We start from the raw sequence: 26395 nt of genomic DNA, 5'->3' as shown, positions 1-26395 counted from the left end.
TAGCCCTCGCTGACAACTTTTATGAACCAGGTGAAATCATTGCAACTTCATGAAAGACTGTTTAAATTTTCAATGCCCAGTGTTAAATGGTAAAGGGACATTCAATTATCAATGGATTCCTCTGCAATTACAATGATCCATCGATGGAATTCTTTGGGACTTCAACACGGGTGCCTAGATTGAAAGAAAGCAGGTAAAAATATCATAACACAATTCCCACTGGAACCTATGCCTCAATGAACTGCTTCGTTCTTATGAGAAGCTCTAATATGACTTTGCCGGCCTATTAGTCCTTATTCATTCAAACTACAGAGCACATACCTAGTTTTAGCAATCAATTTTCTTTTCAAATTTCTATCACTGTAAATTGAAATCTTAGAAAGCAGTAAATCATAATGAATTTTGTTTCTCAATAACAATTACATTGGTTTCACAAGTCACTACTCAACAAGAATAAATCTTTTTAAATCACTTGTGTTTTCTCATTTAGACTTTAGCGCGTTTTTTAAATAAAATTTACCATCTTACGCTATCGACAGAATTAGCAAACAGATTAACTGAGGCATAAAATTTTGCTTTCTGAAAACCAAACATGAAACTGTCAGAGATCTACTTCTAGGACTAATATTCTTTCAGCATAACTCCAAATAACAAGAATGTCATTGAATGTGTTTTTCAATATTCTTCCACAAACAAAAAACCGCTCTAAAAACATTTCAGAATTTTAGAAAACGTGCCGATTATTGTAAAAAACAAAACCATAACCTTTTTTTAGATCTGAAATGAAAATCAAAAAGGAGCAATGTCTCAGTGTAGTCAAAATAGAGTAATGGTTCAAAATGGAGTTATGGTAATGTTCGTAATTTTATTCGAAAATGGAAAAAACTTCCAATTAAAATTGGAAAAAAATTGTCGAAAACCAATTCTAAACAAAAAAATTACCGCAGAAACGCTTGAACGACTGAAAGACTTGAAGAGTTCCAAAAGATAGAAGGGTAACAGAATTCATTAACCATTTTTTTAAAATTTTTTTTAAGAAATCTGAACCTTTGTTTGCTATGAATTAGAAAATAAAAATGTTTGATTTGTATATTTCTAATGTGTAAAATTAACCAAGTAGTTAGTTTGATTTACATGTTTCAAATTTTAAAAAAACATATGACTCATTCGACTAATTCAATTGCTATGTAAAAATTGGCACAAATTAGAGGCAGCTAATTGTTGGAGTTATAAGCATGATCCGTTTTATAATCCTAACTCATAGGAGAGAGAATTTTAAATCAGATTTTGCCTACACATTTGTCAGGGGGTATTTTGAGCAATTGTTACAATATAAGAGAAGTGGGATTGTTGCTTGACAACTTTAAATAAAATTTACTGATGCGTGCATTAGTGTAATCAGGAAGCAATAGAAAGCCAAATTTGTAAGCTAAACCCTCAAATTTGTCAAATTGTACATTATAGAAATCACAGGAAAGTTAGGTGGCCCTGAGTTGCTAAGTGTGCCATTAAATCATTGAAATGGTGACAATGACATCTAAATAACTCAGTAAAAATATCCGGACAAATTAATCACTTTGAGGTGAACTTTCCATCTAATTATAAGTTGACTAAAATTATTCGTGATAAGCTACCAATTGTAATCTGAATGTGTCATTGGTCATTGGCTTAGGCCGAGTGCTCTGAATCTGTACTGAAGAAAATGTACATTTTGCCATTTTCATCAGATAAGTTTTATTGGTAGCATAGACTGATTTGGACTTGATATAAATCTTAAATATAATTTTTTGCAGATTGTTCTACGACGGTTTTTTAAACGCATATTTTGCGGCATTTTTTGTGTTCGAGGTTTTTCTCAAAAACTATAGAATGAATCAGTTGAATATTAGTAATTGTCCAAAGTGCGTTTATACAAATGGAAAAGCGAGTCAGATTATTCGTGCAAGTAACTTTTCAATTGGTTTTAATTGAATTCTAAAGTTTTTAGGGTTTTTTCAAGTGAATTGAAAAGTTTGCAAGATACTTGCAAGCATCTTATTATGCGTATGTTTTAAATTGCAAAATTGCTTCCGAAACGCTTGCAAGTTTTCTAATTTATTGAACAACCGACTGAAGTCAAATAATATCCAAAACTGAAATTGTGGTTAAAAAATATCATTAAATTAATTTCCCAGAAAAATTTTTCCCAACAAATCATAAATGACAGATCACAACAACATGAGTAAACGTGTTAGTGATGTTAAAATTCTTTCTTATCAAAAAATTTGAGCAAATTGAGCAGAATTTTTTTAAATCAAAAATCATTTCGGGCTGTCAAAACAAATTGTTGGTGGTTGCTAACTTGTAACCAATTTTGGTATTGTGTGGCTTTACTATCAGCCTAACTCGAACAATTATGTTTTGCCCTTCTCAATGCAAAAGTTGCTGCAGTTTGACTTTCTGGCGAACTTATACTCTTTTGGATCAATTCTCCTCTCTTATTTTTGTTCTACTTCTCAGAAATGCGTTTAAGATGCATGAAGATACTTTTTTCGGTTATTTTGTCCTGATCTGGGATAATTTTTCTTCAAAATGCTAAACCCAGGTCGAGGTTTGTGTTGGTCCTAGTTTACGACGCAGGCCATTTTTGACCGCACACAGGGGGTACGGTGTTTTAATACAAACAAAAAGTTTAATGTCAGTTCACTAAATTTTCTAACAGGTTCACCCATACGGCAACAAATTGAAAAACAAAATCTTGTAATTGATATGATTGGTAGTCAGTACGATAGGGCCTGAGAAAAGAACACGACTTTATCTGGTAAGTTGTTTCTATTTTTTGTCCAGGCGAAAGTAGGAATAATTTTTTCCAATCGAAACAAGGAGTTCATTCCTCTGCATGTGGGAGGAAATAAAAATTTTTTCCCTGATAATGACTCATATATCTTAATAAGAGGTGACAGTTTCCATTATAAGTTCTGTGTACCTCTACAATATAAATGTGTGAAATATATTGATTAAACACCCATGTAGTATTGGTGGGTAATGGAAACTGTTCTTATAAGATATAGCAGTATGAGCATAATGACAACTCTGTTCAGTGCTCTAAAAAAGTTTAAGGAATATAGAAGATCTTTGCTGCGATGGCAGTTAAAGTTATAATATTTCTGTGTCATTGCCTATTTTCGCCACCAACTACCGAATTCTCAATCTGGCATTTCATTCATTCTTGCTTAATCTCCTTCTTTACTTTTTTCTTCGAAGTGCAACAAATCTTTCGACAACTCGCGTAAACCATCCATATAAACACAGAGAACATAAGTATAAAAATGGTCAGGTAATAAACCAACTGGCGATTGTAAACTTGTTCCATATTTAGAAGTTTTGGTGCATCAATAACTTTTATTTCACCACTTGCAACTTGTTCAACAACATCTGCCGCTTTGTCATATCCTCCCAATGACGTCATGAGTTCTTTGCTCTTTTTCAGTCGCATTTTACAATCAGAATAAATTTCAGGTGACAATATTTGTGCCAATTTTGAAGATATTTCTGGCTGTGTTAGTTCGACTAAAGGCAAAGCCATTTTCTCTCTGACTAAATGGTCGGCGTTTGCTGGTTGATCCGCAAAACCTGGAAACACGAGCATCGGGGTTTCGGAATAAACAGCTTCGGCAACCGAATTCCCACCTAAAACAGCAAAATGAACGTTGATGGTTGTTTTATAGGAGTAACGTGTATATGGTGACCTCCTCAACTTAGAGCCGAGCTACAGTCAACATATACACACTACTCTATTTCCCTTTGTTTTTTCCACTATATTTCCATTTTTCCGCACAAATAAAAATCAATCATTTTTTTGACTAAATTAACTAAATTTGCTAATATTTTGCGAATCACTCTTTAAGAGCGATTCACTCTTATTCGGTGTGATCCCCTAGTAGAAAGATCGCTCTTTTTCGCTCTTAAAGAGCGATTCCCTCTTTTTTGATATTTTTTTTTATTTTTTTATACTTTTTATTTCAAATTATCTATACTCTTCAATAAATTTATATTTTCTTTTAATTTTTCTATATTTATTCCATTATTAATAAGAAATGATGCAAAATTATAGTATTTACATGAACAACTTTCCTCTGTTTGGACAATAACTAAAGGACTTACAGCTCTAGGATTAATTGTTTTCTCAGTTAAAATTCTACTAAATCCTCTAGTTAATTCTACATCTGGATGTTGTTTCTTTACATGAACCCGTATCCCATCATATCTCACAACAGAAGTACAATAGGGACAATTAACTTTAGCTGAAGTACAACTTCTACATGTATACTTACTCTCATCAAAATCAGTTAGTGGTTTTACATAATTACATTTATTACAACTTCTAATTATGACTTCTGGGTTAAAGTTAAGGTTAGGGTTAAGGTTAGGGTTAAGGTTAGGGTTAAGGTTAGGATCTGAGTTAGAGTTAGAGTCATAGATAGAACCAGAACTAGAACCAGAACCAGAACCAGAACTAGAACTAGAGCTAGAACTAGAACCAGAACCAGAGCTAGAACTAGAACCAGAACTAGAGCTAGAGCTAGAGCTAGAGCCAGAGCTAGAACTAGAACTAGAACTAGATTTATTTTTTAAAGAACAACCCCATGGAGAAAAATTATTAGCACAAATACCACTTAGTATTATATTACCACACATACATTTATCAGTTTTATCTTTATGACATGATTCATAATGTTCTTTTAAAACAGCAATTCTTCCATCTTTATAGTTACACTCTAAACATTTTAAAAGCATTTATAGTAGGGTAAACTTTAATATTTACCTAATCAAAGGACTTTGTCCATCAGTGGAACCGCTTCGCCGGGTAAAATTTAACCATGATTTCAATTAAATCTTTAGTGTTATCTTTATATGTGATACACTCTGCTAAATATTTATTTCCTAACGTATTGAGTGTATTAGTTTTACATCTCTTATCCAAAATCAATCTAATTCTTTTTTATCTCTAACAAAATTTATAATCTCTTCTCTAAATTCTTCATTATTTCCATATAGTCCGGTTAAAAACTTTCCTCCCTTTCTATTTAAAGTCCCATCCTCGTCGTTTATATATTCTTTTTGTATTGCATTTCGTAGATTAGTGAACGAACTTTAATCGTGGTTTACCAACGAGCTTTGCTCGTGGTTCTCCAACGATTTTTGTTCGTGGTTTACCAAACTGCTTCGCAGATCATTATCCAAACCTTCTCCATATCCAACGTTAACTAATGTATTTACTCTACTCAACATTGTGCTTGCTCCCATTGCTACATCTATCCAGTCTCTGTCATCTTTACACACTATAACTATATTTTTGCTTGGTCTTGGTTTTGGTTTGGGTCTTGGTTTTGTTTTTGGTCCCGGTTTTGGTTTTTGTCTTGGTTTTGGTTTTGTTCCCGGTTTTGGTTTTCGTCTTGGTCTTGGACTGAGTATAATTTTAAGTATTGTCTAATAAAATATGTTTTCCCTGTGCCAGTTCCACCATAAACAATAGTATGTAATGGTGACTTTTCATATTCAAATCTAACTAGACTCCTATTCATAAATCCGCCAAAGCTTTCTTCTAGTTTTGTATATTTACTTGGTATTGAATCATATAATAAATAACAAATTCCAATTATAATAATAAGAAAAAATATATACCGCGTTTATCCATTTTTATATATAAAAATTATTATATAAAAATGCTTATCCTAACTTTTGAGGAATTCAATAATAAATTTAATATTGATAATAGTGCTATGAGTGATATCAGAATAAAAGATATAGGTAAAGATATAAGTCTGACACCAATTGAAATAGTAATGAGAGATCAAACTCCAGATCCACGAAGTTGTTACACCAATAACACAAGTGAACCTAACATCAACATTATTGTCAATCTACATCCAACTGATGGTACACATTGGGTTTTAGTTATAAAAAGAGAAGGTGGTCCTGTGTAATTTTTTGATAGTTTTGGTGTAGAAACCGCACCATTATTTTTAGAAGAATATGTTGATCTAGGCTCTAATGAGAGAATACAACAATATGATGAATCTTATTGTGGGGCCTATTGTTTATACATGATCTATCTTAGTGATAGAGGATTTAGAATTAAAAGTGCTTTGAATATTCTAGTTAATCAATATAAATATCTGGGAATATATAATGAGTGTTTTTGCTTAGGTTGTAACGTTAATGATAATGATAATCAGGGAACCTGCTTCGCAGATGATAAATATAATGTTAATGTTAATAATAATGATAATGATAAAGATCTACGAAATAGCTTTACTAAAAATGATAATGATAATGACAATGATAATGATAATGGTAATGATAATGATAATGATATTGATAATGACATTGATAATGATAACGATAATGATAATGATAGTGTTGTTGATGATAATGATAATGATAATGATAATTTTATTAATAATGATAATGTTAAAGATAATGTAATATATCAATTTGGTGAAAAACATCAAAAGGGTAAACCTAATAACAATAGTCCTACTAACACTATCCGTGAAGCGGTTCAACAGAGTTGTTTTGCAAATTCACCGATCTATGTAAAAATAAATGAAGATCTACAATCATGGCTAAATGATGATGATATAATTACTGAAGCCACATTCCCAGATAACTTTAGATGTATATTATCTGGTCCTAGTGAATGTGGTGAGACATTCTTATTAAAAAAAACTAATTCTAGCTAGTATATATTTTGATAAGCTATACATCATTGGACCTACTGCTGATCAATACGATGGATTAGAAAGAATAAAAACAAAAGCAATTATAGAATTTATTAAAGATATAAAAGATTTACCATCTCCTGATAAACTACCCAAAGACTTAAAGAAACTAATGATATTCGATGATGTTAGAGCCAAAGAACCAGTTATTAATGAATATTTTTGTAGAGCTAGACATAATAATTGCAATATGATATATCTTAATCAAAACCTGTTCTCTCTGGATAGGCAGAGTGTTAGAGAGAACTGTAATCTATTTATTTTATTTGAACAGAGATGTAAAGTCCTAGAATCGATATATCAAGATTTTTTTAATAATATTGATCTTAGTTATAATGATTTTGCTAATATATGTAATAAGGTATGGAAAGAGCCTTATAATTATATTGTCATTGATATAACTAAAAATAAAAATATTAATGGTAAACTAAGGATTAATTGGGATCGGAGAGTTTTGTAGTTTAGTTTAAGTTTATATCAATATCTAGAGTTAGATCTTTAATTTAGACTAGATCAACGAAGTTTCTGGTTACACTAGATTGTTGCTGGTTACACCTGATGTAAATTAAAACTCAATACATCACCATTAAAGTCCATAGTTCTTCCATGCTCATCTTTAATTTGAAACTCAATATATTCTATTCTATCTTTAGTTATATTTTGATATAAGATATTAGTTGGTATAATATTTATTAGATAGCCTGGTGGTTTTGTTAGAGCATAAGTATATAGTATGACTGTGTTATTCCCATTATCTTTAACACCAGATATCACATTACAATGAATGTTAATAGTATTAGAACCCATAATATCAACAATTTTCTGAGATGTATATTTACCTTGTTCATATACTATTTTTCTAAATCCTAGTAATGGGGCTATTGAGTTTTCTATTTCAAAGTTAATTGCACCGTGTTTGACTTCCATTAAACTTTTCATTGTATTCTTATCAGATTCTATTATAACATTACCATTAGCCTCTTCTTTTATTAATTCTGCTATTTCGAATAATTGATATGCTCCTGGTATAATAGCTAAAATACGGGTATCTGACCATGTTTCACCTTTGATATCATATATGAATTGATTGTTCCTTCTATTCACATTAAACACCGAATTATAAACAGATAATCTAATTAAACCTAATTTTGATGAGTTAAGTATAGGGTCACTAAAGTTAAACTTTTCTGTTGGCTTTATCATTCTAAAGTTAAGTGTATGCTCTTTAGTTTTAGTTAAAGCTTCATGTATATTTTGTAGTTCCCTTAAGATCAACAAAGTTGCACCTCCGGTGATTAAATTGTCTGTCATTTTTTGTCTAATAAAAATGGATTTTAATTTGGATACAACTTATGGTCATAAAAATGATATACACAAAAGTAAGATTATAAAATATAAACCAAATAATCTGGCAACAATGAATACGGTTAATACCAATATTAATATAATTCTCAATAGAGAAGACAATCATTTAAATTTGCATGATTCGTATCTAGAGATAGAGTTTGTTGTATCAGATGATGCTGGTGGTGTATTTGCTAATGATGCTAATATCAGATTATTTAATTATGGTATGATGGCATTGTTTATTTCAGTTAAATTTGAAACTAGTGGTGGTAGGACTATTGAGTATATAGATCACTGTAATCCTAATCTATTGATGTATAAGTTATTAACTACTACTGATGATGAATATGAGAATGGTTTTGTTAGAAATCAAGTCAATAGAGATAGTCAACTTAAAGGTGACCATATTGCTGCACAACGAGGTCATATGTATATGATGATTAAGATGAGTGATCTATTTGGTTTCGTAAATGATTTTGAAAAGATTATATATGGTTTAGGTTTTAAACTAATAATAAAAAGAAATAATAATGATAGAGCTCTATATAGAGTTAATGCTAATCCTGGTGCAGTTGCTAATGATGTTAATATAGAAATTAGAGATATATCATGGTGTGTACCTAGTATTGATCCTAGTAATGATGATAGAATTATTCTGCAAAAGGGTTTAAGCAAACAGAATAATGTAGACTTTAGTTATTATGAGACATTTTATAAGAATGTGCCCAATGCTACTAACTTCTTGTTTGATCTTGGTATGGAAAGTGGTATGGAAAGACCACAATATATAATAGTTGCTTTTGAAAATAATAATGTTAATGAACAAACTCATGATGCAAGTACATTTGATATAATGAATGTTACTGAATGTTATTGTAAGATTGGTAGTGAGTTTCATCCTGAGGATAGAATGAATATAAACTATGGTACCAATAATTATAATGAGGCTTTTAAAGAGATTGTTAGCCTTAATAAAGATTATAATGGGCTACAACATAATATAAAACCATATATAAATCATAGAACATTCAAAAGTAGTTATAGAATATATGTATTTGATACTAGATATCAAAGGGATCACATAGGACCACAACCATTACAACTTAATTTTAAATTTACTGCTGCAGTTGCAGATGTTATATGTCACGCATTAGTATTAACTAGAAAGGTTATTAGTGTTAATAGTGATGGTAATAAGATGGTTGATATAGTGTCATAAACATAGTCTTAGTTATAATTCACTCATAGTTATAATTAAATCATAGTTATAATTATAACTATAGTCCTTGTCATTATTTCCTACAAGTCTTAACAAAACCCTTAGCATAAATAATATCTAATTTCTTTTTATTCTCTAGAGATAGACCCTTAGCTTCAAGCTTAATCTTAGCCTTGGGCCTAACTTTGGGCTTGGGCTTGGGCTTAGGCTTAGGCTTAATTAGAACAAAAGGATTATACTTTTTAACTTCCATTATTTCTTATATATAGAAATGAGTCTTTTATATAAGTTCAAAACTAATTCTTATTGTGTTGGTGGTAGACATTATAGTGGTACTAAAAATATTCATGGGTTTATCTCAGCTAAAGGAACTAAGATGTTAAAGGGTAATTGTGTTAAGTGTAGAAGGAATAAATCAATGACAGTATCTGAAGCAATAATAGAAGCAGAGGGATTGAAAGATTTCTTTAAAAGTGTTGGTAGGGCTACAGTTAACTTTGGAAAGAAAGTTGCTAATAATCCATTAAGAGCATTAGAAATAGCAAGTAAAATAAGAAGCGCGGCTGCATCTAGAAACCCTAGAGCTGCTTTATCAGCCACACCCGATTTAATTAAATTTGCAACTACTGGTGAAGGTATAAAGGTAGTACAAAAAGGAAGAGGGTTATACTTAGGTACTAAAAAGAGATAATTTATTGATTATGATTATGATTATATTATGTTTATGATAATGTTTATCATTATGATTATATCAAATTTATGATTATGAGTATGATTAGGATTATATAAATATTATGTTAATCATTATCGATAAATATTAATACTAATATTATTATTACTAAATACATTATTATAACTAAACACTAACAACTTTAGTTTAAAAAAAGCTCAACTTGTTTTAATTGTTCTTCTTATAATCCTCATATACCTTAACTAATTCATTATACTCATCATTATCTATTTTATTATCATTCATTGATTTAGTATATAGTCTATTAAACCTGTCGCTAAACTGTTTACTTAAAATATACATTTGTGAATACTTTATAATTTTATTTCTTATTTTAGTATTAATTGTTTTTGATAATGAACCACAAACAGTTGCTGTAGCAAAAGCTGTTGGTATAGAATAAGGTACTCCTATACCTGTTAATGCAACTGATGTTGATGTTGCAGTTGTTGCTATAGATGATCATACTATTTCTGTTATCTCAGCTACGTTAATATAATTCTTATATCTACTTAACTTCTTATTATAGTTATTAGTTTCGGTTTCATAATAATTTCTAATATCCTTTATAATGTTAATATTTTTGTTAAATTTATTATTAGCTTGAATCTTTTCGTTTATCAATCTTTCTGATACTGATGACAAATCTGGATATAGTAATCTCTCACTCGATGGGTTGGTCATATTTTTGGTTATTTTAATTAGTACAAATTCTTTCTATTCTTTTTGTTATATCTTCTTGTTTAAAACCATAATGCATCTCAAGTCTTGCTTGCTCTTTATTATCAACTAACGTACTTCGTAAAAGTATAGCAATTATATATTGTACCATTGTCCTTTTGTTCTTTAAAAGAGCTTCATCTATACAAGAATTAGTCTTTTTTTTAACTTCTTTAAATTCTTTGAGCCCAGTAGTAAACATTTCATTTAGTTGTATGTTAGTGATATTCTGATTAAACTTATTATTATCAAATTCTTGTTTTAACTGATTAGATTTAGAGATAGTATCTGCAGCAACCTTATTACAAAACTTAACAGTATTTCTGACTTCATTTGTTGGTTCAATAAACTCATTAATTAGTTCATCATTAACTTGTATTTCATTTAGTTGTAATGTTTTAGTTGTGACTTTATCAAATTCACCTTTTCTTAATTCAGTTATGTTTTTATTAAAATGTCTACTTTATTAGAAGAGGATAATAAGTTATTGTCACAAAACTCCTTATTAACAACATCTTTTTCATCTATCGGAGGATGTACATTTGTAATTTTATAGGTATCCTTCATATCAAAATTATCATTATCTTCTAGGAATAACCCACGAGCCGTACTTGGTGTTAAAATGTTTGTTGATGTTGATGTTGATCCGAGAAGCGGGTTCCCCGATTTATGTTTCGCTTGGTTAAATCTATTTCTTGTCATCTTTGTATTTATTTACATATAATTAGAATAATAATTAGTCTTGTAATTAGACTTATAATTAGTCTTACAATTAGACTGAGAATTATAATTGGGCTTAGGACCGCAGGTCAATATTTAATGATTCCAAAACCTTATTAATAGATTCAATGTCAAACTCGGATTTTAATAATTCCTGTTCGTAATATTTACCTTCTATTACCTCACCATTAATATCTTCTATTTTATATGTTGGTGGTTGTGTTTTTAGAACTTCATTAATTTTTTTGAACAATTCTCTATTCCGTTTATCTGCATTTCTAACATAATCACCAACTTTAAATTTAGGTTGGGCGTAGCCAGTTTTACCCTTAATATTCTTATAACTAAAAGTGTATTTAACTTTATCAGGATTATTAGAAGCGTCAACTGGTGTCATATTAATTGTTGAGTGAATGTTATTGTTATATGTTATGACTGCATCATTTAATATATTTATCCAATTACCATCGCCATTGATGAACATTGGTTTATTAATTATGTGTAATAATCTTCTATTAAATCTCTCTATAAACACAGCCTTTAAATCACTATAAGTAGAATAGAGCTCTATCCCTGATGCGGCTTTGCCGGTTTCATATTCTTTAAGTAAAGATATAAATGTTTTATTGTAAAACTCACTACCTCTATCTACCCATAATTTTTCTGGTTTTCGAACTTCGAAGCCACCTTGTGGATGTTCACCTAATACTATTTTAAAACCATTAGTTATAGATAAACCAGATTTACTCTTTAATGGAATATCCCATGCATATTTTGTGAATATATCTATAACAGTTAGTATAAACTTATAATTATTATTGTATTTACTTAGAGATGATTTATCAATTAAATCAGCTGACCATGTTTCATCTTTATATAATGGTATTATTCTTTCTCTTCTAAACATTGTAATTTAAGGACTGAATACTTCTTTAGCTAATAGTTGTTGTTGTTGTTGTTGTTGTTGTTGTTTTTCCACATTTTTTTTGGACGTAATCATGTTTTCACCTATTTACCATAGTTAAAAACAAAATTATCTAGTTGCTCTTGATTAAAAATATTCATAGATAATAGTTGCTTAGATATATCTAGCATTTCTTCATATAATCCATCATGACCAGCATTTGTTTCTAGCATTAATAGTTCTAGTCTTTCTACTAAATTATTTGGATCTGCAAAGCAGGTTCCCTGATCCACGTAGTTAAATAGCAACCCTAACCAACTTTGTTGGTTAGGGTTGCTATTTAAACCCCTGCCAAATACATCATCTTTTACCCCCATTATACGTTTTATTGTTCTAGCGCTTTTCTTATCCCTTTTCCTAAACCATATCTAATATCATTTAAAAAATTTTCAATTTTGTTTTCATCTTCCTCAATATTATCATCATATGTTACATTTGATTTAGTAAGAAAGTTAATAAATCCATCTGAAAATTCATACATATTATCTTTAACTAAAAATGCACCCTGTTCTAGGGTTATATCAACATCATTCATTTTATATCTTTTAGTTGGCAAATCTACAAGATTTAATTTTATTTGAGGGTTAGTTTGAGCCCCCATGTCATGAAGAAGTTTGGCTGTTTTTGTATCAACATAAACTGGTGCTATATCTTGAGTTTCCTCCACTGCTTCATTGGACAAATTGGGCTTCATTAATGCCCTGTTTCTAGTTTGCTCTATCATCTTAGTTTGTTTATCTAAATCTTGATTTTGCTAATCTATTGCTCTTAATGTTTGTTCATTTAATGCTAGATTGTGTTCACTGTTCGCATTTAAAGTTTTTGTTAAAGGATCAAATAACTCTTCTATTTCACCATAATATTTTTGTTGTTTTAATTTATCTTCTAATCTATTTCTTCTATTTTGTTTTTCTAGATTATTTAATTCTATAAGTATTTCTAGTGTAGTCATTTTATAAAAATAATTATCACAATGTATTATATAATCTAATAGCGGCTTCAATAAACTTTCTATCATCATTAATTTTTAATTCTTTAATAAACTTATTATAATTAGTTATAACTTTACTTCAATCTGGGAACAAGCTTCGCTGATTGGTGAAACCCGTTCGTGGATATTATATTTCTTTGCATGTTCTAAGAATCTTTCTTTTGTATGATGAAACCTATATCTATGGAGATATATGCATAACCTACAATAGAAATGTTTAAATCTATACTGAGAGATGTGTTTATTTACTTTACATATTCCGCATACTAAATATTGATTGGGATTATTAAAGTGCACTTGCAAATGATTATGTCTGTCTCTATATGTTATAATCTTATTACAAACAAAACATTGGAATGGTTTACTTTGACACTCATCACAACTCCAACACCAGGTCTTATTTTTATATTTATCACAATTGGTACTAATCATTTTTATAGTATTGAAAAGCTATATAAATAATATTATTTCAAAATTTTGCAAATAAAAATGAATCAACAAGATTATAACGGTTACATTCATTCCACGAGTGAACGAGCTCAATCTCATGGACAAGTCCAATCTGGAAGTGAGCGAGCTCAATCTCATGGACAAGTCCAATTTGGAAGTGGACAAGTCCAATCTGGAAGTGAGAAAGCTCAATCTAGTTCTACTAGCATGGCGGTCCAAATGTTAACAAATAAAAACAAACCAAGGGAAGAAATCAAACCAGTAGATAAGTAAAGACAAAAGATAGAATTAGAAAAATCTTTAGAATCAATCAGAAGGTTTAATCGTGTAAATGAAGAATTAAAGGAGTCGTATGATAAACAGGATGCAAAATTAAAACAAAGAGAAGAAGATATGCGTGAGTCATTGCGAAAAGCAGAAGCAAAATACTTTCCAGATTTAGATCTGCGAAGCAGTTTCACTGGTCAATCTAAAGACTTAGATCAATCTAAAGACTTAGATCAATCTAATGACTTAGATCAATCTAAAGATTCAAATTTAGACTCAGATAGAGAATCATCTTCATCTGATGATTTTGTCTATGTCCAAAAGCCTTAAACAAATAAGATTAAATGTGAAGAATGTGATGAAGAGATAACTCGAAAGAATTATAAAAGACACTTTCAATCACTTAAACATAAAAAAATGAGCGATTATACAATAGAAGTAAAATTATTGAGAGTGCTAATGAGGACGGAATAAAAGTTACTAATGAAGATATAGAACAAAAGTTGGATGAGAAGTATACACGAAGTGGTTACTACAATCCTGAACTAGATGGAATAAATCTTTGTGATAGTTCTGATATGTATCTTGATAATAATACTGCTTATAATAAACATGTAACAACATTAAAACATAGGAACAATGTAAGACTAGTTAATGGGAAAATAATAAAGAATGGGAGTAAGTTTGATTGTGTAATAGGTAAGACTACTCTGAGTCAATACAGTGTGGATCAACATTTAAAAACAAAGATGCATCTGGATAATGTTAATCCGCGAAGTGGTTTCACCGATGGTAAAGATAAGGATATAGATAAGGGTATAGATACGGATATAACTAAGGGTCTGCAAACCAGTTTCACTGATAAAATAACTGAAGGGTATTGCAATATATGTAATACTAGATATAACAATAAAAATGAACACAGTGGATCAGATGAACATAAAGAAAATGTTAAACAGAAAAAACTTGTTGATAAGAAGTGGCGAGATAAAGTTAATGAGTTAGGATTAGATCATAACGTGAAACATAATCAAATAATAACAACCAGTAGTAATTATGAAGATCATAAATTCTTGAATATACTGGAGTCATTGCTTAACATACATCCCATATTAAGTTTAACACCTTTGATGTAGTTAAGTATACAAAACCTACAGAAGATAAGTTAGAAGAAAACGAATTCACCTTTAAAATAATGACTAGGCAATATAATGGTGCACATGACTTGGATTTATTGAATGGAGAACTTGAGTCTAGAATGAAGGAACAAGAGATGAATCAATCTGGATGCAGCATGCAACGATTTGTTAAAAGGACAATGTGTATTCATAGGTTTTATCCAAGTGGTGGTTGTACTACAGAGCTACAATTCACGTCTAGATATATACTTAATATACATAATAATGATAATAAATGTTTACTATGGTGTCTAATTGCATATCTACATCCTGCGCCACATAATCCCAGTAGATATAGTAATTATAATAAACCAGAATATATTAATGAGATAAAATTACCAATAGGAGTTACACCCCCATATGATTATTATCACTTAAAGAAAATACAAGAAATAAATAAACATAAAGTATTATTTAATGTATTCAATCTAAATAAGAATAAAACTATTACTCCTGTATTAATTAATCATCATGATCTAGTTGGGTGCAAAATATTATATTGGTATAATCATTACTCCCTATGTAAAAATGTATCATTCCTATTAAGAACATCAGCTAAACATAAATGTTATCCATGTTTAAAATGTTGTGTATCATTTAGAACAGAAGATGCATTAAATAAACATTTGGTTTTATGTAATACACAGAAACATATAGGTAGAAGAACATTCCATAAAGATGAGTATCTAAAGTTTGATAAGTTCCATTATAAAAACAGAGTACCATTTGCAATGTATTATGATTTTGAATGTAAAATAAAAGATGGTAAACACATTCCTATTGATTTTGGTTTATATATAAAAAGTGAATATCCTGATATATTAGAAGATAAGTATGAATATAACTGTGGTGATTAAGTAGTTGATTGGTTTGTGGATAGAGTAGATCATTATAATAAATTATTTAAAGATATATTTAGTATAAATATTCCATTGAAAAAAGATAGTATTACTCCGTTATATAGTAGATGTTATTATTGTAATGAGAACTTGGGTGAAGACATCGTTAGAGATCATGATCATCTAAATGGTAAATTTAGAGGATATGCTCACAAAAAATGTAACCTCCAAGCTGAGAATACATTCGTACCAATATATGCATTTAATTCTTCTAATTATGATAATCACCTATTTATAACTAAACTAGCAAAGAATATGGGTGAGAAACACCATGGACAGAGTCCCATTAGAATAAAAGTATTAACTAAAATTGATGAGAATTATATTAATATTGATATGGGTTATGCTAAAGCTTTAGATATGTTTAGGTTCTTCCATCCACTTAGCTTAGATGCTATAAGTAAGACATTGAGTAATGAAGAATGTATAACATTAAATAAATGTGGCTTAGAAAGACGTAAAGGTATATTCCCATATGAATGGTTTGATAGTATAGTTAAACTACATGAAACAACATTATCACCTAAGGAAGCATTCTTTTCTAAGTTGAAACAAAGTGGTATTACAGATAAAGAATATAAGCAAGCAATTGATTGTTGGAATGATATTAAATGTGAGACAATAAAGGATTATATGATGTTGTATCTTAAAACAGATGTATTGTTATCAGTTGATGTATTTGAGAAATTTAGAGCTATGTGTTTAGAATACTATGAAATAGATCCATGGTACACATATTCTACTCCTGGGTTAACTCGTGGGTTGAAAATATACTAATGTTAGACTTAAGTATTATAAAGAAAATACAGTTAATATTTATGATACAATACAACATGGTATTAGAGGTGGGTTAGCTTCAGTATTAGGTGGTTGTCATGTAGAATGTAAAAATAAAGAAATAGATCCTGAGTATACAGGGAAAGAGAATTATCTAAAATATTTAGACTTCAACTCATTATATGCTTCTGCTATGGTTCAAGCTTTACCTACTGGTGAGATCAAAGTATGTGATCTGGTATATACTAGCTCTAGCTCTACTAAGGGTTATATCTACACTATTGATATAAAGTAAAATGATGACTTGAAACAGAAAACAAACAAGTATCCATTCTTTCCTGAAAAGACTAGGGCAAACATTGGACAGTTTACAGATTATCAAAATGTAAATAAAAAGAAAGGATATAAACCCAATGAGAAGTTAATGTTAAAGTTAACGGATAAGGTAGATTATGTAATTGATGGTGAGATGTTAGATTGGTATTGAGCTAGTGGTTTGAAGTTGGAAGATATTACAATTAAGCAAAAGTTAGAGTATAGTAAGAGTGAGCGGTTAAAGCCTTATATTGAGTTTAATATTAAGAAGAGAAAGCAGTAGAAAGAAAGCAGAGTTAGTTAATGATGTAGATATATATATTAAATTAGTAGAAAATATTGGTTTTAAATATTCTGTAGATTTCGATGATGATCTAGTAGCCGTACATAAAACAAGAGGTAATGTTAAATTAGATAAGTTTAATTATATTGGATTTGTTATATTAGAAAAAGCTAAACTATTCATGTATAAAGCTATATATGATTACTTTGAGAAAGAGTTAGATTGTAGTTATCATTACACAGATACAGATAGTATATTTATAAACATGAATATTCCTTTAGATAGTAATATAGAAACTGAAATGAATAAGATAAAAGATATTTTACATAATAATGAGTTGGGTAAGATGAAGGATGAATTACCTAAGGATACTATTATAGAAGCATGTTTCCTTAAAGCTAAAGCATATTGTTACAATACTGTTAAAAGAGAAGAAGAGAAAAAGTTAAAAGGTATAACTAAAGCCACTATTAGAAACCAAATTATTTTGGAAGATTATACTAGTGCTATATATGAAGGTAAAAGTAAATATGTAACTAATTATACTATTGATAGCAATATACATCACTTAGAAACTAAGGAACAATATAAAATAGCTATTGATCCATTTGATAATAAAGGTATTAGAGATAGTAATGGTGAATTTAGGTTTTACAATTAATATTAGCAAATTTAGTAAATTTAGTCAAAAAAATGATAGATTTTTATTTGTGCGGAAAAATGGAAATATAGTGGAAAAAACAAAGGGAAATAGAGTAATGTGTATATGGTGACTGTAGCTCGGCTCTAAGGTGCGGAGGTCACCATATACACATTACTTATAGGCTTTTATTTACTAACAAAGCTGAAAACTAATTTTATATGTTGATTGAATTCAAAACTGGTTCAGTGTTACTGTAATTTTCTGAATTTTACCATAGTTCCAGCTACCTGCCTACGTCTACACCTGCTGGACAAGCAAAACAGTTTCGATTGTCAATATAAATTGCCCTAAGAAAATCCTTCAACTTTTTTGGATTTTTTTTTATTTTAAACGAAAGAAAAAGGAACAAAGTTACAACTCAAAACTTTCACACAAATCAATTGCAAAATCCTTTTATACTATGAAAGCACAAGATATATGATTTTTTAACGTAATTTTTAAAACTGGTAATAACAAAATTGGCAAAATTACTCCGGATTCTTTCCTTGCGTGACAAGTATTTGGTTGCGAACCACTCTCATCTTTGCGGATAATCAATTGAGACAAAAGGACCTTGAGGCTGACTTTAAAAACTTGCAACAGCCTTTTTCCATAAACTTTTTCTTAGGGATTGAATCTTTCGTTCGCGCTTTCATTTTGTTTAAAACAACCTTCCCACAATTATCTTCTTATCAAACAATTGGGTATAGCCTTTATTAACAATTAATATTTGTCGATGTCAGACATTCTGTACTTTCAAAGTAACATGGCTGAATTTTTTCCGCGGTTGTGTTCTACCATTTGAGTTGCAAGTTCTACTGAGGTATTAGATAGTCTAACAATCCACTTCTTATTGCATTTTGAGTGGCAAGTAATGTACAAATGCATCTAGCAATTAAAGTAAATTTGTTTTTCTTTTTGTTTTTCAGTTTCTCGTGTTACTTAGCATCTCTCGATTAGATAAAAAACAACATAATCAAAAAAATTTTATCAGAAGCAAAAACAACCAATTTTTCGAATCTCGCGTTTATTTTTTCTTTCGAAACGCAAACTTTGCTGCTAAATTTCCTCGTGTAAAATTTGATCCAAAATTTTCTGATTAGGTATGATCTTGTCTCATGATAAATCATTCTCTTAGATATGAAGATGCTCTTGTTAAATGACTACTCCAATATAAAAAAGACTACTTCAGATAAACCTTGGGTGACAAATGAAATTCAACAGTTAGTTTCTGAGAAACACCGTTACTTCAATGACACAAAGTGCTGAATCGTTTGGGTCATTCAAAATGTATCTCAACATTGTAAACCGAAAGTTAAAAGAAGCACAAAATCAATTTTCAGAGGATTTCTTTTTAAATTGAAACCTCGAAAGAGAAATGGAAATTCATTAAAAAAAAATTGGAAAGAAAAACAACAGTCCAAACATCACTGAAATTGTTGAAAACGGTAATAATAACGATAGACACAAAATCAATATGTAACGCTTTTAACATAGTTTTCAGCGAAATGGGCATCTACAAAAGGCAGATTGTTCCACTGAACGTCGAAAAAATAGAGCGGAAATTTCAAGAGTTTAAATTCAGACCTTTTACTTTGAGGGAAATCTATAAAGTTATTGACAATCTAGACAGCAACAAAACACCAGATTCGGGATACATTAATAATTGCGAATTAAAATCCGGAAAATATGCTATTGGGACACATCTTCAGGTTATGTCTAACGGTTGTATTCAAGAGAAAGTTTTTCCAACAATTCTTAAGGATGCACACATCACACTAATTTTCAAAAAAGGAGATGTTTCTGTTTCAAATAATTATCGTCCAATTTCTGTAACACCAACTTTCGCAAAAAATTTTGAAAGACTTTACTTAATCAGTTAGTAGTATTTCTTGAAAATTTCGCGCTCTTGAACAAAAAACAATTCGGTTTTCAATCCACAAAGTCGTCTACTGATGCTGTGCTTTACTTTATTGAAAAAATAATAGGAAATATGGAAGATAACACCAACACAGGTGCTGTATTCATAGATCTTGCAAATGCTTTCAACTCAATTTCACATGATATCTTGCTCAAGAAAGCTGAAAATTTCAATCTCTCTCAATCAACAATTTTACTTCTCAAATCTTTTCGCGCAAATCGAACACAAAGCGTAAAACTGGGTATTGATTTATAAGATAAAATAACTATTAATCATGGTGTTCCACAAGGAACTGTGTTAGGATCTTTTATTTTTCTGTTATATGTCAACGATTTTTCTGAAAAACTGGAAGGTGAAATTGATGTTGTTCAATTTAAGGATACCGCCAGTATTATATGCAAATTTGAACGTAAAGAAATTATTCCACAAAAAATTGAAAAATATTAGAACAAACAGACAAATACCTCACAAAGAACCAACTCACTTTAATTGCCGATTAAATAGAGATGTTATTCTTTACAAATAATACTAATTCGGATCCAGAGTTTTCTTTTAAAGGCGATGTTATCAAACCAGCTCGTGCATGTCTGTATCTGGGAGTACAAATTGATTCGTACCTAACCTTTGAAAATCACTTAATCTCAGTTTTCAGCAAAATGGCTAATGCAATTCGTTCTTTGTACCTTGTAAGAAATCAAATTCCTTTGAAAGTAAGAATTGAAATTTTCAAGTCAGTTGTACTCTCTCATCTTTCTTTCAGTGGAGTATTGCTTCAAGCTCTTACAGCGAAAAACATAAAATGCATAAACAGGCAAATTAACTGGGGAATAAAAGTTTGTTATTTTCGACAAAAATCTGACCACTTCATTGATCTTCTCAGCGGAATTGTTTATCTCAAAAATTAGCCTAATGAAGCTGCAAACAGATATAAGACACCGGGAAATATTCGAAAATGATTTCTAGTCACCATAACGCTAGACAGAACATGAGGACAAATCAAATTATTATAAAAAAGAAAACGAAAACGAAGTGGAGTAACAAATCTTTAATGTTGAAAAGCGTTCAAAAATGGAACAAATTGACCTCTTCAATAAGAACCTTTATTTTGCTTTAAAAATATTTTAACCGAGTTTTTGCTCGATCAACACAAGAAAGTACCCGTTAATAGACAAATAGGAGCCTTCAAATCCTATTTTTACCTATGAGAACAAACAGCCACAATTTGAAGATTATTATATTAATAACAATGCTGATTAATTTATTTAACTTTTCAAAGCTTGTAGATATCTAACCTTAGGGTTATATTCCGAGTAATTTACATGTTTCAATTTAAAAAAATACAAACAAAATTTACAGGACTCTTAGCGTATGTACTTGTTTGAATTTTTGATCAAGTTTCCCGATTTGTTATTTGCTTCAAACAATTTCAAAATTTTGTTTGAATCATTTTAATAAAATTCATCAGTTTTCGTTAATTTGAATTAAATTTGGTGACAAAAAGTTTAATTGACATTTCTCCCCATATGGAAATTTTAGCCGAAAGAGTTTGCCTTGTTAGTGGTTCAAAGGCTGTCTGATCATAAAGAAAACCTACACTATTGAAAAATTTCATCAAATTGATTTTTTGTGACAAATTTTTGCCAATTGAAAAGAATAAATCTCAAATGCCTCTCTTCGATCTGTAAAATAGACTGACACCCGCCTTAGTCTTCAAATTTTGAAACCACAGCCGTGTTAAACTTACGGTTTGTGTAAAGGTGCTAGATAATGTTTAATCCCAGGCCAAAAAACGCAAAAATATAGACTAAACCCAATTTTAGTTCTGAAAACTAGTTCACCAATTTTAAACCCGAAAACTAGTTTACTCTAATTATTGTGATTAGGAACGCAATTTTGTAATAATAAGCTTACTGCAAAATCGTTTTGTTAAATTTTCGTTTCTCCAGATAATGTGCTTGCTTTAAACTACAAAAATACTTACTTTTTTCAAAAAGACAACAGATAAAAAACAAAATTATGTTAACACATATTGGTCATGGAACTTGTACAGAGACAAAAAGTCATTCGAAAACCAAATCATGAACATAATATACTAAAACGTATAATTAAAAAAATCATTTATTCATAAGTGATTAGAGTTCTCCACAAGAACTCGACAATTTTGGTTAAAAGCTTGTAAACTTTGGAAAACTTCGCAAACTGGTTAATTTGAGTAATTTAACCTGCACAATTTGTCTGATAATTAATGTGAGCCAAGATTCTTGAACTTTCTCAAAATAATGAAGGCCACAACACAGTAAGAAATAGTGCACCTACTAATGTCCAATGCACAAATTGGTTCCTATTGTGTATTATTCCACGTTTTTAATCTGATGGAAAAATTTACTCCGTAGAATGTCAGAGACTCTGTAAGGTTTAACAGAAAAAGCTGACCACTCGATTTCGGCAAAGGCTTAAAATTTGCCTTTTGTGGTTACAAGCAACCAAATTCAGAGTCGAGCGCATAACGCCGCAAAACGTACACAAAAACGAGCAAATTTGCATGATTTTATCGAAGTCTTTCCTTGCCCAAAATTTATAAAGCAAGCATGGCCCGCGTTACAGAGGCCCGAGTTATAAACGAGCGTGGAAAACAGTGATAGTAACGCAAATTTAGTTCATATTCGAAAAAAAAAATTGGAAATATCCTTCCCATTCGACTACAATTTGTGTTTTTCAGCTATTTTCGAACAAAAACTGATAACAAAGTGCAAATTAAGTAGAAATCAAAGAATGCCTAATTTTTTTTATTTTGACAAATGTTCCACATTTTATTAATTGGGGATTAAAAAAGCAAATCGCTCGTTTGAATATACGAATAATATGGTATTTAACAAAATTTAGTTTCTGAACTATGTGCTAGATCATTATTGATAATACTGAGAATTATTAATAAATTGTGGACAAATTAGACGAAGTATTCTCCCTTTTTGTCCATGATTTTAAAAAAGTGACCGGAAAGGCCAAAAGTACTTCTTTCAGGTCTACACTTTAAGGCCCTCTTACAAATGTATTAGATACATTTTTCAGGAGTTAGAGAAGTAAGATGGAACATTTTTCCCATTTAAATTGATTGTAATGCGATAAAAGACTCGACCCAACTTTTCAAAATAACATGTTTGTGCCGCAATCTCACCTGCATGTGTTACAAAAGCCACAACTTTTTCGTCCAATAGTAAAGTTAACTGAGCTACATTTTTTACGATTATCAAATTATCCTCAGGTAATCCTAATGAATTCACATTGTCAAAGTAAAATTCAGAAGCTGACCAAATAAACGAATACTTGTTCTGTTTTGTTAAATCTTCAAGGACTTTTCTCAGTTTAGAAATTTCTAATTGGAAAAGCGTTCCCATGGAAATGTAAATGACAGGAACTTGGGAAAATTGGATAAAATTGCGGATATTCTCATCAAGTTCACGAAAATTTTCAGGTTCTGGTATGTATCCAACGTGATGAACATTCGTCTTTTTGTCCATGTACGATATATTAGAAATAAAAGCGTTTGGTGGCCCGATATGAATCAAGTTTGAGAAAGCGTGATAATAAGTAGTTGGCAATAGAAACGTTAACCCATAATTTTGAACTTTTGGTTCCATACCAAACTTGTTGTTAATGCTAAGAATGATGTCATAGGCAGGATCGGCAACAAGTTTTTGATACACAAAAGCTGTGAAAAACTCGACAAAATCACTGAAAAATTTGTAGGTTTCTGGCACATAAGTAAGTCTAGGTCGACTGTTCGGATCTTCTTCGAGCGTCATAAAAATAGTTCCAACGTAATTGGTAACGACTGGAATATTATGCAACTGTGCGGCTAATGTAGCGCCCAAAAAAGCCCAATCTGCCATTATTATGTCATATTTTGATGGGTTTTGACTTAAATATTCATTCACAACTTCGAAGGCTAATCCGGTTCCATTTTCAGCAGCAATCACCCGAACCTGCCTTACGGCTTCTAAAGGGTTGTTCACCTCAACACCCTCCAAGGTCGTGAATCCACGATCCCAGCATTGAACTCTGGCTGATAACCCTTTTTGAATTTTACTTTCGCAACAATCAACGCTTGTTAAAAAATCTGCTGTATGTCCACGTGAAAAAAGTTTTCGAACGATGGCTAAAGTTGGGGTTAAGTGACCGGTATAACATGATGATACCACGAGAACATTTAAGGCAAAAGTTACTCGCGATACGAACAAAATTACGAAAACTAATTTCAACAGCCAGCCAAGTTTCAGAATTAATATATTCATTTCTATGTCTAGATTCGTCCGTGACAATCTATTTGAGAATCAATTTAATAGATGCAAAAATGTTTAAATCAACAATTTAAGACTGAGTTATAGATTGTTCAAATACTCAAATGGTTTAAGATAGGCGTATTAACAAAACTAATATAAGAAAGCAAAAGCAACTAATATAAACGAAAATAATTGAGAACGCAAACTTAGAGATGAAAAGTGAACAATTTTTTATTATGAAGTTTAAGCATGTACAGGTATGTTCACACTAATCCAAATTATTTGAGAACACGTACACCAAAAACTTCTGGTGAAAACCAACGTTGAGGTGCTCGACCCAAATCAGCTCTAATCAGACTGACGGAATGACTTGGGTTGCGCATAGGCGATAAAATATAGGCGTGACCCAGCTACAGAGTCTGGCAGCAAATAAACTTTTTGGGAACCCTAGAAAAAATAATCTTGCAAGATCTTGCAAGCCGGAGTTAATTTTACAAGATCTTGCAAGGCAAAGTTAATGTTTCAAGATTTTACAAGACGTAGTTAGTCTTGCAAGATTCTTGTAAGATTAACTCCGCCTTGCACGATTAACTTTTGTTTCCGACTCGGGAAGTATGTGATCAAGTCCCCGTCCATAATCTGCACTGTCTGATCAGAGCAGTCAAGAATCCGTTATTGTTTGGATGATCTTTAGGAATGGGCGCGATCGAAGTAGTTCTGACGCCCCATATTCAATTTAAGAGGGTGTGATCAAAGACGATGTCACTCTGTGTTGCCTCCGCTGATACCAAGCTGGTCAGATCAGAGCTGGCTTGGATTGCGTACCTCAAACTGGGAAATCAGTAAAATTGTCTATTATATAATTAAGTAGTTATATGTAAGCAGATCAGGGGGGGGGGGGTAAAAGGATGTACCTATGTATTAACATTAGGTATAGCCTATTTTCGTCCAATTTCCAAAGATGTACCTAAAAAGAGAGTGAGAACAATAGACCTGTCATCTTATCGTAATTACCCAGGGATAATTATCTTAATTGCCCCAGGGAAATGCATCCGCTCTAATGGACTTCAGCTAATCTTATCTACTTAACCTTTTTTGAAAGGAAATAATTATTTTTATGTTTTTTTTTATTTTTCTATTTTTCCACTTTTCAATTTTTGAAGTTTTTTATGTAAATTTTTTTATTTTAAATTTATTTTTTTTTAAATTTAATTAAATCAATTTTGGTTGAAAAATGTCTTTTTTTTCGTAAGGTTTTTGATGAAAAATGCATAATTTGAAATTTTCTTTTTTTTCCATTTGTTAGTTTTCGAAAAAAAACAGTTTTCATTTTTTTTTTCGAATTTTTGAGTTTAATTTAAAAAAATAATTATTTTTATAGAAATGTTAATTTTTTTAGAATATTTCTTATTTAAAAAAAAGTTGTTTTTTACATAAGATTTATAAAAAAAATGCAGATTTTTATGTTTTTTTATTTTTCTATTTTATCATTTTTCAGTTTTGCAGTTTTTTTCATGTAAATTTTTATTATTTTTTTTTGAAAAGAATCGTTTTACTTAAAATAAATGTCTTTCAAAAATGTCGTTTTTTACATAAGGTTTTAGCAAAAAATGCAGATTTTGATGTTTTTTATATTTCTATTTTTCCATTTTTCAGTTTTTGAAGTTTTTCTTAATGTAATTTTTTTGAAAAAAATTCGTTTTACTTAAAATGAATTTCTTTCAAAAATGCGTTTTTTACATAAGGTTTTTAACAGAAAATGCAGATTTTGATGTTTTTTATTTTTCTATTTTTCCATTTTTCAATTTTTGAAGTTTTTTTTAATGTAATTTTTTTGAAAAAAAATCGTTTTACTTAAAATAAATTTCTTTCAAAAATGCGTTTTTTA

General features: G+C 30.2%; 1 protein-coding gene across 1 annotated transcript; it reads right to left on the bottom strand.

Moving 5' to 3' along the window:
- Positions 1-3025: 3025 nt before the first annotated feature.
- On the bottom strand, positions 3026-24605 carry LOC142350346 (uncharacterized). Its single transcript, XM_075402183.1, has 2 exons — positions 23403-24605; positions 3026-3669 (listed from the first exon to the last, which is right to left on the bottom strand). The coding sequence occupies exons 1-2, from the start codon at positions 24517-24519 to the stop codon at positions 3203-3205; spliced, it is 1584 nt and encodes a 527-aa protein (XP_075258298.1). The 5' UTR covers positions 24520-24605; the 3' UTR covers positions 3026-3202.
- Between the last annotated feature and the right edge of the window lie 1790 nt (positions 24606-26395).

Source organism: Convolutriloba macropyga, chromosome 12, assembly GCF_964194025.1.
Source record: "Convolutriloba macropyga chromosome 12, txConMacr16.3, whole genome shotgun sequence".
Taxonomy (NCBI): domain Eukaryota; kingdom Metazoa; phylum Xenacoelomorpha; order Acoela; family Convolutidae; genus Convolutriloba; species Convolutriloba macropyga.
Note: the sequence above shows the minus strand (reverse complement) of the source record. Positions and strands in the feature narration are given on the sequence as shown.